The 16750-nt window shown below is 37.7% G+C and overlaps 1 protein-coding gene across 2 annotated transcripts in view; it reads right to left on the bottom strand.

Annotated features, from left to right (window-relative positions):
- Positions 1–1304: 1304 nt before the first annotated feature.
- Positions 1305–16750, bottom strand: part of GLCCI1 (glucocorticoid induced 1) — a 98605-nt gene continuing 83159 nt past the window's right edge. For both annotated transcript variants that reach the window (XM_074340766.1, XM_019729779.2), the window contains exons 7-8: positions 5437–5557; positions 1305–4250 (exon numbers count right to left, since the gene is read on the bottom strand). In XM_074340766.1, coding sequence (XP_074196867.1) covers positions 3899–4250; positions 5437–5557 — 473 coding nt within the window. In that variant the 3' untranslated portion in view covers positions 1305–3898. The remainder of the gene's footprint in view (positions 4251–5436; positions 5558–16750) is intronic.

Raw genomic sequence — 16750 nt, 5'->3', positions numbered from 1 at the left:
AATCACTGAAGTTGACATGAGACAACACGTCTGAAAGGAGATGCTCTTTTGATAGCTGGGACTGTGGGGCTGGATTACAGCATTCAGATTGACTCCACATGAGGTAAGGGGCCCACCTTCACACAGCTCCTGCAGCTCCAAAGACCCCTGAGTTCACCAAAGGAGTGTGTCCAGGGGAAAAAAGACTGAGCACCAAAGAGGGGGTAGAAGGTAGAAGTTGTTCCTAGACAACAGTAGGAGAGGAGCATACTGGGCGGGGGGTAACAGAACTTCAGGGGTCCGGCACGGAGGGGTGGCGCATGGCAATAAACACTCATGTTGCAGTATTCATACATGAACTTCAAGTGACTTTCTAGCTAGTGTAAGGTTAAACATATGTAAGTTCTTAGACCTAACGTCCTCCTCATTCCTTAGGTTTCATTTTGCAAATACTGATAGACTGACTTGCCTCTCAGGGATGTTAATACATTAAGGTTATTATGTGATTCAATGAAGTAGAGATGGGGCTGAGAATTCCACGTTTCTTTCACAGTCACTTGGAGTGGAACTTCTAACTTGTATAAGATAGTTTCCTGCCTAAATTATGTAGTATCATCAAGAAGACGGTCGACAGATCTCACCACTGAAAAGTTGTATTTTACTTTTTTTCAGCCCAAAACACAGATACTGAATAGTCATTTTTAAGTTCGATTTAAGGTCAAATCTTATCAATCTCTCTGATGAGAAGTGCTTCGGAAATGAATACTCTGCTGGTAAATTATTTCTCCAAGTGGTTTGTTTTTGCTTTCAGGACACTATGTGGCCTATCATGACCCTGTTTGGAAAGCTGGGCATAATATCAACACTGCTTTGTCCTATAAAGCTTTTCTCCCTCTTACCCTGAATATAAACATAAATAAAAAGGGTAAAAATTAATTTTTTTTTTCTGTAGCTTTCATTGCAAGAAATATGCATCTTCCTCTGAGGTAATTTCACCACACAAACTTATTTCCACAAATAATTCTTAGGTATAAAAAAATGACATGGGGACAATGTTTTCTCTTTTTAAGGTGCTCATATTTGGGAGCAGTACAAAGACCTGGGAACTTTAGACATCTAGCTTCTTACCTTGTGATGGAAAGTGTGTAAATTAAATGTCAAGAGGAAACCAAGCTGTGGAAATCTGATCCCGTCAGACTCCCTACTGCCCCCGAGATGCAGGTCAGGAGCTCACTGAGCACTGAATACTGCCATTACCTGGAGCCGCATTCATTTCTGTCAGGTAAGAGGCTAACCATCCGGTCTTTCCAAAAACATGTCAACTGTTCCAGTTTTACTAATAACTTTATTTAAATAAGACACAGGAACTTCTATACTGAAAAAAATACAAAACGAAAGCCACACATTTCCTTGTGTAAAGCCATATTGTATGCTGTCTCGAATACTGTTCAGCGCAGTGGCTAGAATGAAACAGTACCACTATATACAAAATTTAAACAATTTCTGACAAATTTCTACAGCTGGATGTAGAATACATTTGAGCTCAACAACTTCTGGGAAATTTACATGGCAAAGCATAAGCTTTTAACACATTTGGTTCAAATTTTAATATATTCTACGAACAAATGTACAACACAATTAATATTCAGCTTCTCATGAGAAAATAAAAGCACATGTCACCATAAATATTGTACATCAGAATTCATCACCAAAAAAGCATATTCGGTCCATCTTTCAGAAATTGATATTGATACTATTGCATCTTATTTGGACAAAAGCAGAGCATAAGATCAACACATCATGTAATGCTAAATCAGATATCAGAAGTTAATGGAGCTCATATTTATCTTACAGAATAATTTTCTTCCTTTAACCATAACCTACAAAATATAGTATTTTCATCAAGGCCTGAGATTATTAGGGTTAAAGGTGTCTGCTGCTGAAGAGATTGTTTTAAAAGGTTCCCCTGTGAAAATGGCAAAAGTAAACTGAGTCTTTTTCCATGACAGTCTCCTACTATATAACACTGACTAATTAAAAGGAGCCAGAATGCACCTTCAGGAGAGAGTATTACTGCACACTTTGGTGGGAAGATAATTGGGATCATGACAAAATAATACATAGAATACACACACACACACACACACACACACACACTCACACAAACATATACACACATATATATATGCCATTTCTTTAAAAAAAAAAATCAATGGTGTTGCTTTCATCTTTATCACTTCTTCCTTCTTCAATCTCCTTAGAAAATAAAGAAAAACCCAGGAATAACTGAAGGGAACTGAAACGTTCCTGTAGCTGTCGGCACCTCGTTCCCCTAATTCTTAAGAAAATTGTGCCATACACTTTAGGTGCAGATGGAAACAACTCTTGTTTTATTGAACCTGAAAACAATGGAATAAAAATACAAAAACTTCCCTTTGCTTTTGGATACTCTCTTTGTGCTGTAGAAAACAACGTCTGAAAGTCAGGTTCCTCCCCTGACAAATCAGGAGTATCTAGGACTCTCTTCACATGCTGTCGATACATTAGGTCAAGTCCGCAAGTTCAAGGCTACTTACTTGGGTGTATGCTCTACTCTGCACATCCAAAACATTAACAGCACTATTCATAGTATTATGGGAGGCTTAAATGAGACAGCTTCAAACTACTGCTTTTGTAAGTCACCAAATAACCTGCCTACTTATGTTGCGTTGATTCTAAGACCCACATATTCTCTCTCTATGTGAATGCAATTCGTGCACCTAAACTGCTTGAGGAAAGCAATAACCAAAAGTGTGTCGTTTTCCAACCTGCAAGTGAAAGAATTTCCAACAGAGAAACTAAACATTAATATGCCTTTAGAGAAAACAGTAGCATTTCATGACCTTGATGGCCAACAGTAACACAAAAATCTCAATCATCCCCTGCGAAACTTCACTTGTTCTGAATTTAAACCTAGACATTGTCTTTAAATTCCCTCACACACATCACACTCAATGTGGAATGTTTATGTACAGTCTGGTACTGGACACTTTATTTGTGACATGGAACAGTCATTAACTGAGCAACACCTGAACTTGTTAAAAAAAACAAAAAGCCATGTTGACACGTTAAAATGGTGAATATAGCAGTTGTTTTACTTGTAACCACATGACAACAGTGATGTCAGACACCACAGATTTGCTGGTTCTTCTCATGTTCCCCCATGTCCAGGATTATCATTCTCCTAGGTTGAATGCACTTCTTATTCTAAGAATGTGGAATGTGATGAGGAAAGGGAAATGCGTAAAATAAGGAAAGGCAAAAAGAGTGATGTTCCCTCTTTAGCTTTTTAGCTGTGAAATATTTAATATCCCGATATGATATACATTCCAAGTTACCTGAGTTTAGACTTCACCTGAAGTACCTGAAGCGAGGCCATAGGGTGGGCACTGTGCAACTGTTGTGGCCATTCATTCTATTTTATTTTTTTGCATTGTATGTAGTACGGAAGTTAGAAACAAACACCTGGATCAATTGTAAACATAATCCTGAAGTACAGTATTTTCCATAGGACAAAACACAGCAAGACATTTTCTATTGAGACAGGCAACTTTTTGATAATAGAGCTTATTTTACTGAAGAATTTGGAACAAAACACAGGACACGGACGACTCTGTCAAACATACTATGAAATGCATAGTCTCCACTTAAAATGCTGAATGACACACACGCATACTTTGCAAGCATCGCTGCCTTCCACAAAACCTGCTGACGAGGAGTTCCGTCCCTGCCAAGATCAGCTAAGAGATACGTTATGATGCCGATAAGGAGTTTGTTGTCGGTGGTGGTGTTTGGAAAGTCTGTCACTCCATGCACATGGAAGTCTGAGGGCTAGTCCCTGACCCATGGGACGCAGGGGAGAGGCCAGCTCCCCCCTGCCTCAGATGATCACATAGTTCTGAGCAGAGATGTGCTCTTCACTCTGCAGTTCCTGTAGGAGCGGCGGTGGCGGCAGCGGGGACGGCTGCTGGACAGAAGCCTCCGTGGCGCCAGCCGTGCTGGTGTCATCAGAAAGCGACGTGAAGGAAACCCGGGACGAGAGCTGCTCAACGGTCAGGGTGGCCAGGGCTGAGCTCTGGCCCGAGTTAGGAGCGTTCTTGAGCATCAGGTCGGAGGCAGGTAAGAGAGGGCCTAGGAGTTTTACAGGACAGAAAGCTGATCCGGTTGGGATGAAATTAACCTTGTTTTTGTCAGGACATGAAAAGAGAGGGGCTGAGACAGGCTGACGAGACCTAAAACCGTGAAACAAAAGGAGGTTTACAATCACTAAAAAAGGTAAGCACTTTCTAAATTAAGTGGAGTTCTCTAAAACAGCTAAAATGTGAATGGCAGGGAATGAGTTCAGTGTACACAGAGGGATAAACATCTTCCATAGCACAAGTCAGCTGGCAGACTACTGATGTACACAGCACTGAAGTGAGATTTCAGATGAAAGGATTTCTAAAAAGGCTGGGCACGTTTTTCAGAGGTCGTTAATTTGCTTTCCATCATTTGGGAATGTGGAAACACCTCTTACATTATAGCTGAAGATTATGCAAGGTTAGAATGACCTTTTGCGTGAAGAAAAGTATGTTGGGAGAGGGATTACCCCGTCATATATTTGGTTTTGAGCATTTCCTCCTTTTTCTGCATCTCTATATATACTTCTAACACAGATCAGGAAAAAAAAAAGTTTCAGTCGTTTCTGGAAGAGCCAGTCAGCCCAGCAGAGCAGGGCCCACAAGCCTTTCCTCGCCTCCCGCTCCCAGACGCTAAGCCATCAGCTTCTGCAGGACGGGCTCTGTCCCCAGCTAGGCTGCAAGAGGACGGCGGCCTCCACTAGGCACCTGTCCTGTAGCAAAGGGATGGGTGAGCCCAGGAGCCACAAGGTCTTTTTTTTTTGGTGCTATTCCGCCAAGTATTTACAGCACGATCCTCTTTTTTTTTTTTTAAATTTCTAATTTATACATACTGAAATTTCAAAAAGAAAAAGAAAAAAATCTGTGAACAGAAAGTCTCAATTCAATGAATACACACGCTAGATGTGTCTACAGGGAAGGAGACTGGTTTCCCTCTGGCTGTGGAGTCGCTGTCCTTGGGCCAGCTCCACGTGGACATGAACTCTGCCGCTACCTGTCGTGGTGTTAGCCGTCTGTACTCATCGGGCCTTGGAAGGGAAATGTCTTCATGACTAAAAACAGATCTTTTAGCTAGGAAGGATGAATTTCCAAGGTTCTTTTGTATTAGCTCACATTTTTCCAGTATACAGACTCCAGTTCTCCTTTCATAAGATCTCTTTTGCCCTATTCAATTCTCTTTTCAGAATTTTGAAACACATTATCAGCTGGATGGAGTAGTTGATTCATCTGTAATCAACTGGTCTCGGTAAAAAGCTTTACAGCTTTGCAGATCCCAGCTGATAGAAAAGACATTACTTACGCCATTTCCTCAAAGACCTTCACTCGCTCACATCCCTCTGGGGGCTCCCGTTTGAACATGTAGCTGTTGTTTGGTTTGGGAGATGAAGCATACTTGGGTAACGGTGAGCTACTCCCACTGTCTGTAAATTTAAAGCAGTTATATTAACTAGTGATTGAACGCTCTTTTAAATTAAATTTGATTTCCAAACAAGCAGCCTTTTGCACAATTTATCCACTATTGCCCCTCTGCTTCCACCACAGAGCTTCCTTTATTGAAAAGTTATTTCTAACACCCTTGTGTAGTACATTTCTTGTAAATAAAAGCTTCAGTGCAACAGTAATCTGCCACACTACAGAACATGAAAGGACAGTATTTTTTGGTCCAGAAAACTGCATTTTGAATGAAGTAGAGCTGTAGTGCTGAAAACAAATACATTATTATGTATTTCAAAAATGTAAATGAATGGTGTAATATGTATAAATTATGCAGAAAAATTGTAAGAGATTTTAACATAGGGTTCTCTATGTGATTCTCACTGTCCAATGTAATTGAAAATTTTACTATGTGGAATAATTTTCATTACAAAATTTCTCAGAAATGTTACTTTTACTAAACATCATGAATAATGTGTATATAGGGAAAAAGGTTTATAACACAATGTCTTTTTTCTCAGCCCACTATGAAAAAGGCAATTTGTGCAGAATTTTGCCTTGAAAATGCCTGTATAAAAGGACTTTTTCAGCATAATTTGTATTGTTTGCTACTGAAAGCATGAGAAATCTAAAAGCATCTCTATCTAACATGTTTTCTTCATATTTTTGACAAAAAAGAAAATGGTCTATTCATGAAAAGCCACAAAACTTATATGCAATTTCTCCCTTTCCTACCTGGCAAATTTGGTGGAAATTTGAATTTGGTAGAAATTCAAATCCACCAAAATGTGTCATTATCTCTGTAAGATGCCAAGCTGTAAAGTCAGTAACATCTGCATTCCTGTATAAATACAATAGTCCTATTTAAACAAATTCTGACTTAACACAAACCAATCCCCACTGCTAAAATACTACGTACATGGTCTTTTTAAAAATAATTGTTTTATTTTTCAATTATAGTTGACATACAATATTATATTAGTTTCAGGTGTACCACATAGTGATTAGACATTTATATAACTTATGAAGTGCATGATTTATTGCAATGTATCATTTTCATACATATTTTGAAAGATGACATTTGTGCCATAATTATTAAGTTGGTGCAGAAGTAACCGTGGTTTAAAAGGTTAAAAATAATTGCAAAAACCGCAATTACTTTTGCACCAACCTAATATATTTGTCACAATTTTGATAAGCTGTTTTGGATTAGGATACAGAACATAGTCTGAGCCTCAGAATCTGAGTAATAGGGATTTTTTTTTAATCACTATTAACAAAGTATAGTGCATATTTAGAAAGCAGATCCTTGAGGCACACTTCTAGTGTATTTGGTGAAGGATTCAAAGAGCTTCTATTAGTCTTGGGAATGCAGATGTGTGCTTCTATTTGAATATGGTTATATCTCTGGCTGGGAAATCACAGCCTGCAAAATAACAAGGCTAAACTATTGAGAAACCTAGCAAACCACAGTTTCCCCATCGTTACTGTTTATGCATGTCCCTAGAGGTTATGCACACTCTCTTGGAAAGAATTAAGTGTTAGAATTAAGTTTGGTTTCTTCACATACCACTCAGATTTGAGGACTCTCTTAGGGTCAACACTCACACTGCATTGCTGGGACAAAGGTGGGGGCAGGCAGGATATGATTTTTCTCTCTTAGGTAGATGTAAAGCTTCATCAGCCTGACTGGAGTCTGCATTTGCTGCTCTCTAGCTGAGCTACGCTAGACCAAGAAGACTGTTCCACAATCAAAAACTGGTGAGAATGAAACCTGGAACTTGGTGTAATACCAAAAATACAGCTTGACCTTGCTTTCCTATCCAAATAGCAACAAGCCATGCAGAGGAAATACATGAGGAAGCAGATACGGCATGTGATGCCTCCATGGAGATCACTGCTGGTCACGCACAGCCCCACGGTGTGCAAAAGAGGCCTAACACCGGGGGCTCGAAACTTTTCACGAGCTTGTTCTGCCATCAGCTGGGGCGTGACCATGTCAGTAATCAAGGATCCACCCTATTATCATGTGGCCACAGTTACAATCTTCTGTGTTCTATTTCTTACTGCATCATGAGGCCTACCCACATGAGTCCTCTCCTAACTTTATTGATGATTTCAAGAGACTTTCCCCGAATTGAAAGTTAGATGTGAGATGGATCATATACAAAGCTGATTATTTTCCTATTAACAATCTACAATGAATTAAATGTCTTTCCTTCCTGAAATCTTTCTAATTTCTAAAAATTTTCTACAAAACACACACACACACACACACACACACACACACACACACATAAATATATACATTTAATGCTTGGTGGTCTAGAAAAACAAAGCTTGAAAGAAAAAAATTGGAACCATTAACAGATTTGTTCAATCTGGAGTTTTTTCCTCAGGTAAATACATAATCTGAGAGTGCAAAGAGAAACAGAATGGAGATGCCTCACCTGCAGTTTAGGCTCTGTTACTAGTTGTACAAGCTTTCAACTACCTCTCTGAGTTTCTACATAACTAAAGGAATTGCCACTTCTAACTCTAAAATTCTGTGATTTCTTTTAATGGTTCTAACATACAAAAAGGGAACACTGTAGCTTTTTTTATTCTTTACAAAATGGCATGCTTTAAAAACAACCCACATACCCACATGAACAACCTATTCTACCCTTTACAGACTTGGATTTCTAACATTCATTTAGAACTCTTTGTTGAATTTAACAACCACATTTCAGTAACAGAACATTGTAAATGTGAGGTGAGCACGCCTGTTCAGGAGATTCAAGATGAAAAGTCTCATGGTAATCTTAATTCAATCCCTTCTGTTCACAAGTATGATAAATTTTCTCGTTCATTCTGTTATCCCACAGTAGGAAATAACTAGACATGTAGTTGAGATTAAGTGAAATGTTACTTTATGTTCTTATAAAATCATAGCCAATGTCAATACTCAAATTAAATGCAACGAAAATGACTATATGGCTGTCTATCTTCATAATGGTCTCATCTATATTTATAAAACAGAACCCCCCAACTCTGAAAATGAAGAGTATGGAAACATTTTATTGGCTATTTTATTATAACAGTTTATCATACTTATTTATGCATGTGTACCATATTTACCATCAAAATACAAGTAGTTTGTAAAATATATTTAAACACATGATAATGAATGAAAGCTTGGAAAAATTAGAGGTATTACTAAAGTTTGGAATTCCATGTAGAAAAAATATTCATTAAACTACGTGTACTTTTAGAGTTTAAGTTTTCTGAATTTCTCTTTATAACTGGCTTTCATTATTTCTGATATGTTAAGTTGTATGACTCATAATTCTGGTATAAAAAAGTCATATATATTAAGTTGGTTTATTTATGTGGACAGATATGTAAATCCTTCGCCATGGTTCTATTCTAGTCCTAAGTCTTTAGATGTGCTTTATCTCCTACTACCAGATTACTTCACCAAATTAAGTGGCATTAATTCCAAAACTAGTAATATAATTACAGAGAAGTGGTTCTTAACTCTGGTTTCACATTATAGTCATCAGAAGATGTTTTAAAAATACCAATAAATACCAGTGTCCAGACCTCATCCCTAAGAGATTCTGATTTTCGTCTGGGGTGCTGCCCAGTCATGTGCTCCCTTTTTCTGGTAAAGCTCTCAGATGTTTCCGAAGTATAGACAAATTTGAGAACCAACCATGAAAAGGTGAAAGCACTGGTTTGGAGTCAGACCATCTGACTTCTACTTCTACCTAGGCCTGACTGCAGCACCTAGGAAAACGACGATCCCTTTGTTTCCTGATCTGTAAAATGGGAATAACTATTGATTTCCTAGCTATGAAAAATGTGTGTAAAAGGATTAGTCTGAAAACAGAAAGGTCTCCACACATATTACTATAATAGCAGACACATCATTCCTAATTTGCAAATTAAAAAAGGCAGACCATTCAGAAATTAAATGCCTATTCCACTCTCTCTTGGCAGAAGAGAATAACAGAAATGTCATTTCTAATAGATCTGCACACTCTAACTTTAGTCAAATACATAAAGGGAAGATTTTGTGTCTGGTAGGAAAGCAGAGCAATATGTGGAGTACCAGATTCTCCCGTCATGAACTCTGTCAGTTCACGATGGCACCCTTCGGCATATAGAGATCATACTGAAAGGAAAACCAGTGCCTAAGGCATACAGATTCTATAGATTCCTCTACAAAGAAAATATTTTTTATAACAAGTGCACCAATCACCAGTAGAATGTAATTCTTATTCTATCTCTCACAGATAGACTAACAGGCTGGGAAAGTGAGCACAGGGTTTAACCAACACTCCTACTCAGTGACATATGAAGGGCATAATTAATAGTTAGCCAATAGAGTTAGACTAGAAATATGATTGACTAAATAGGATATAAACAGAATTACTAGTCTGCTATTGAAGTTACTTCTTTTACTTCAGGAAATAAAATTATCAGCTGTAGTGTGGTCTGATGGCCTAATGACATCAAGAGACACACAGAATATAATTGTATAGCATTTCTTGGCAACAAACTTTTGGGACAGTTGGCATCACTAATCTATTGAAAAGCCTGCATTTTTAATTAACTCTAAGACCAGATTGTAAACAGGTAAGGAGAACATTAGGCTTTTAAAAACAGTCTCTAAGGTTTCCCTGAAATTTCCAAGTCAACCAAGACATTAGCTATAGCTAAGATCTCCCTTAAACCAGGAGGATAAGGAGGGTAAGGAGGATAAAAAAATAATATCACAACCTTTGCTACTTATGTTTTTGAACTTTGTTTCAAGTAAGACTGCAATTTGAATAATTGGGACTTAACTTAGATTCCAAATGTTAGGCCCATTAATTAAATATTTGTCGTATGTGGGAGGTGTTTTATATTTTAATCACTTGTCATTTTATAAGTATTCACACTGAATTTACACCAATTTACAAATTCAGCAAACAAATGACAGTTCTTCCATTGTTTCTGTGTACTCACCATAAGTACAATGCTTTTCCCACAAACATAATCCTATGTAAAAGGATATGCAAAACAACACTGCTTATTCCTGTCTCCACATCTGATGTGGAATTGTTGGTGCCTTAAGTACTCAGAATCTGACTCTGTGACATGGCAGGTAAAAATGAAAGCAAACCACTTTACTGAATATTGTCCTCCAACCAATTTATAGACTGAAACCATGACTCTTATAAATGTAAATCGCAATGGTAAAAACCAAGCTGAAAACAAATTTCAGATTATACAGAATCTGTTACATCTTGAAAGCAATGTAAATAAGGATTGCAGGAAAATCGTCCTGATACAATCTTACATTTTTATGTTCTTGAACTTTTTAAATGGAAACATTTCCAGAGACATCAGTTTTCAAAAACCATTAGAAAAACACTCTTCATATTAAAATGCTCCTAAAGCGTCCTACGGGGGGGGAAGAAAAATGAACACTTCTAATAAAAGTTTCACTGTAATTTTAAACGCTCATTTAGATACTTATGGCGTGCCTAACTATATGCAAAATAGAAGGCAAAGCAACACGTTGTAACTGCCTTGTGTTAGGTAAAACTCGGTATTTCCTCCCCCCCCCTCCAATTCTTGCTAAAAGGAAATGGTATTATAACATCTTCAGGGAGAAAGCAACACAGAACTCTAAGCTTATCATTCCAGTTGCCTAAAAGCCCGTTGCTTCTCTGATATGCACTGCCTTCCTTATTAATGGCGGTTATCGCCCATATCTCCCAAGCTAGAAATTTCTTAGAACTTTGCCTTCATCCTCTTCTCCCTTTTCCTCCCTCACCTTGTACATTTAATCAGCCCTCATGTGCTGCTGCGTCTCCTTCCATTCTCCTCCTCCAGTTCCTCAGCCCTGTGCTACCCTTTCGCATCCTTGCCCCACCCCTGGTGTTTTCCCAACTGAGGTGCACAACACAATCTGCTGACACGCAGGAAGAAAATATTAGGACATTAATACATATGTACTTTCTATCTTTAAAAATAAGGAAGGAAGCTTTACTGGCACATATTTAGTTTGTGGACTGAATTACACACATATATAATTTAGAAATATATGAATTTATATTAAGGGTACAGATTAAAACTGCTGAAAAAGGTGTGTAATAAAGCAAGTTTGGAGACTACAGGACTAGACGCCTGAAACAGCACCTTATCTTGTCATCCTGCTGTCTCCCTCCATGTCTGCAGTTTCACCTGAGTTATGGGCCTTAAAGATAAAGCTGGTCATGTCCTTTAGCTGACAAAAGACCTTTGCTTGGCTCTTCGTTTCTCGTAGCAAGGTCTACGAGGCCCTTTATAAAACAGTGGCCTTTCTACCTCTCTACTCACTGCTTTCTACTTCCCACCATTCACACCTATGCTCCAGCTACACGATTTCTTACTGTTCCCTACACACCAGGCCTTTTCACAGCTGAACACCCGAATAAAGGCTGTTCCTCCTGCAAAGGCAGCAAGTAGTGTGACGTTCCTCCAGAAGATCCTTGTTGGCGTCTGGACTGCACAGAACTTAGGGAACTTACTTCATTTCTCCGAGCCTCAGATACCACATTCTTAAAATAATGGCCCTTTCCCTACTCATAGGATTGTGGTAATATTACAGGAGGTAACAAAGATAAAATTACCTGAGCGCACTTAGTCATCATGACAATCCCATGAGGCAGGTACCATCATTATCCCTAATTTACAGGTGAGGAAAATTGCGCTACAAGAGGTTGAGTAACATGCCCAAGGACACATAATTAGTAAGTGGCAGAGCAGGGATTCAACCTGTCTGCACCAGAGTCAGAGTTCATTACCGTTATGCTAGGTGCCTAAGTGTTGATCTATCTCAACTCTAGTGTCCTCATTAGATATATGAGGAGGTGACTAGATGATCACGTTATTCCCAATCTAACATTCCATTCGTCTAACTAAAGTCTTACAGCTCAGGTAACAGCTGCAGTGGGTCTGCCTTCTGTTAGACTCACAGAGACAGTGTAAGGGGTGCATCGGTATTTCTTCTTAGAGGAACACAAAAGATAATGGGGAGAAAAAAATTCAACAGATCGCCTTTTCTTCTAGCCTGATTGATAACCCTATTTTCTCCCTAGTTATGATTAGAGTAGATCATGAGATGGGTTTTAGCAAAGTTAATTCCTTTCCCCTAATTTCAACAGGAAACTTGAACTCCAATGGCTTCTTTGAAAGGCCTATCACTGAGCATAATCTTAGCTTGGCTACTCTTGTATCGTCTCTTTTTTTGGAGGTGATGGGGGAAGAGAGAGAGATTATCACACTCTTCCTGAACATTCAAAAACCTGACATATAATTTAACAACTTAAAGAAAAAGACACTAATATTTTCAACACAGCTATAAAAATATATCTTTAAAAAAATGTACATACCATGAAGAAAAGTTTTAAAGGATGACTCAAAAAATCTCCACTAAGCACCACTCCATGCCAGGTACTACTCTATTTGCTAAGGCTAAAGCAACAAGTAAGACATAGTTACCTACTCTGGCTGAAGCTTCCATTCTGGTAAATAGATACTAGGAGATTAAGCGAAAGTTATACTTAGGCATGTTAAAAAATTTTGGTTTGCTTCTATTCTAGTCTCTGGGTTGTTAACTGCTAGGACTGAGTTGTATACTTAATTAGTTTTAAATTATGAATAGTAACTCATCCAGACAGCCTAGCACAGCATCTGCCATTAGCACAATTGTGAACATTTTCCGAAAGAGAAGAAACAAGGCATTTACTGGGTGTTTCTTATGAGCTGTCAAAATAGGAATACATGTAATTTTAGATGTAATAAACAGGAAAAATGACCTTAGAGACATAATTCTATAGCAGATTAGTTTTTTTCAAACAGCAGCTAATATTGATTGATTGACTGGGGTGACATTGGTGAATAAAATTATATAGGTTTCAAGTGTGCAATTCAATAATACATCATCTGTACATTGCATTGTGTGTTCACCACCCACAGTCAGTTCTTCCACCACCATATGTTTGATCACCTTTACCCTGTTCTACCTCCACTTCTCCCCTCTCCCCTCTGATAACCACCATATTGTTGTCTGTGTCTATGAGTTTGTTTTGTTTCTTCTTTCATTGCTTTAGGACAGATTAGTTTTAACCTTTGTTGGAACTATGTATCTCAATACTCTTTGTAATTCTACCTCCAAGAGGTTCTTTTAGGATGATAACTATGCTAGAACCATATAGGGAGAATCATTTGATAGAGAAACAGATTTAGGCTCAAAGGCAGTGATTTGGGATGGTGGCTAAAAGAAGTATATCCAACATACCTATTTTCACAATATAAACCACAAAAAAGTGCTACAAAATCTTGGCTGATTAGGCTACCTAGAAGATAGAGGGTTAAAGTACGGTAAGGACAGAGGTCAAAAATTAAGAAATAGAGTCCTAGAGATAAATGCTAATAGAGTTAAATTGTATGTAGAAAGAAATAAGATGTCAAAAAGAGTCTCTTTCAAAAGTCTGCCCAGGGTCAGCTCTAGACCCTGAAAAAGATAATACATTTTTTTCTTTCCTGCAACTAAGGGCTGCTTAGTCCCAACACTCAAAGTTTAGAAATATTAATATTTATGAGCTAAATCACAGTATGAGTTAAATAGACTTTTATGCATTGGCCTTGGGAAACTCCATCCACATAACATACATTGTTCCTGTGAGAAAATATAGTTTAAGTTCCAAGTAACCGACTTATGGACTCTTGGAATACAACTCTCAGTAGTTGGCCTGAGTAGAATAGCTGAGTTGACTTCATGATTAGAATAATCAATGTTTCCACTCTGTCTTGCAAAATTGCAGAATTTTATAACAACGGCCTATGTGAACTGTGCCAAAGATCAACTGTAAGTAGCAGACTGAAGTCTAGATTCTGTGGCTTGCCCAGCACCAGTTTGGCTACCATCAAGGAACGCTGGCAGAGCTGCTAAAAAGAACTAATATTTTGATGCTGCCATCTGTGTTATATAAGTGACTGTTTTTCTCCCTTCCATTTTGGGCATAATAATGTCGAAGAATTTAGGCAAACTCTTAGGGTATATTCTGGGATGTCAAGATGAGAGCTCTCGTTCTGGGTCCCCGAATTCTCCACAGAGACCATAATGTAGGATCGGTGGCTGTTACTAGGTTAGTTAACCTGGCAACTTTACACGTGACCAGAATGGACGCCATCAGTCTTTTGGTCACTGGAAACAACGGGCAAAAAAAACCCCACAAAAAAACAAAACCTGAAAACAGTCTCTTAACGGCTGGACCTTTCTCAATAGAGTGTTTTTGTCCTGGCATTGCAACCGAAATAGCCAAAGGAAAAAACCAATAGGCTAATCAACTAGTCTTTGAGAGGCCTCAAATTACACATGATTCAAGGAGAAGAATGGATGTTAGAAATAGGCAGCAAAAACGTGAGCAAAGTCAGGAAAAGAATAAATGTTTAAAAAATGAGTGCTACAAGAATAATCAGCTCACTAGCAAGTCTCTCACTAGAGCATCCACTCACAATGGCCCTCCCCCCTCCTGCGCATGTCTATTGGGGACCTAATGCGTCTGAACCAGCTATTCTGCCACAGAACAAACTTCTCTACAGCAACTTCAGAATATGGAGGTGCTGCTTCAAATCGATCCCAGTTAACTGCAAAATTACAGTATCACCTCTGTTGTCATAGTTAGTGACACAAACCTGTTATAAATCTATAACTTCTACTTTTTTCTTTCCTGTAAATTCAAAGAAACAAAAGATAAATTTATGCTTTATTGTGGAAAAATGAAAGTTATAAGATAGGATTAGAATCTTTAAAAACAAAACAAAACAAAAAAACCAACCAGAATTTAGACTGTACATAGAAAAGCAATGAGTCAGAGACTATATTCTATAGCTTGAATGATATAATACATGTAAGTTTCAGAAACTATAAAACTGACAGCTTCCTCTTTTGTACCTTTAGTATTCAGAACATACTTGTGTAATAGTGTATTATTTATTTACATTACTATTACTCCCGATTAGACTACAAATTCCTTATAAACAGAGAGTACATCTTATCCATTTCTATTTCTCGACTTTCGAGTAGAGTACCTGACATACAGTAACATTCAACAAATGTTTCCTGAATAAACTACAAGTATTAATTCAGCTGAAATACATAAACCACAACTCCTGATCCTAAAATACGTATATATGTGTGTATATACTTGTATACATATATAAAATAGATGTTACTTTAATTTTCTCTTCACAAAGATGGTAGTTGATTTGTTTGAGAAGTTTGAAACTTTAAATTTTAATAGGTCACACATTTTTCCAGGGAACAGTAACATCAACTTGATCTTTAGCACAAAGTAATGTTTCAAGCTAAATATGGAAGATGTGTTAAAAAATTCAAGTCATGAAGTCTGAAACCTGAAACTGAGGTAGTCTTGTAGAAAACAGAGAAAAATGTCTTAAATGATTCTGAGATTTCCATAATTTATAAAGACATTTTTTTAAAAAAATTACTATTAGTCACACCTAAAATCATATATCGAGTGTTTACTAAGTACCAAGGGTTGTGCTAAGCACTTTGCTACAGTATCTCATTTAACCCCAATAATGCTACAAGGTAGATGTTATCACCACTTTTACTAAGAAATATATTTTTTAACTATTAGGAAAAGACTACTGGCCTTAGAGATGATCTGAACCAATGTTCTCATTATATGTTAAAAAAAAAACACATGAAAAAGCAAGAGAAACAGAAGAAAGAAAAGAAGACGTTTGTGTTATGCAGGTGGACGTCTAGTATTGGAAGAATAAAAGAGCGTAGAGGAAAATATACAAAAACATGAAAGAATTCAGATTATTGCACTGTCTCAAAAACATAGCTGCACTCTCATGTTTATTGCAGCATTAGTCACAATAGTCAAGACATGGAAACAGCCTAAGTGTCCAGTGACAGATGCATGGATAAAGGTCATGTGGTGTATACATACAACGAAATATTATTCAGCCATGAAAAAAGAGGGAAACCATACCATTTGCAACAACATGGATGAACCTTGAGGGTATTACGCTAAGTAAAATAAGTCACACAGGGGAAAACACTGTACATACTCGCTATATGTGGAATCTTAGTAGGATAGTGGTTGCCAGGGGCTGAGGAAATG

Source organism: Rhinolophus sinicus, linkage group LG09 (genome assembly GCF_036562045.2).
Source record: "Rhinolophus sinicus isolate RSC01 linkage group LG09, ASM3656204v1, whole genome shotgun sequence".
Classification (NCBI taxonomy): domain Eukaryota; kingdom Metazoa; phylum Chordata; class Mammalia; order Chiroptera; family Rhinolophidae; genus Rhinolophus; species Rhinolophus sinicus.
This window is presented reverse-complemented; position numbering and strand designations above follow the sequence as displayed.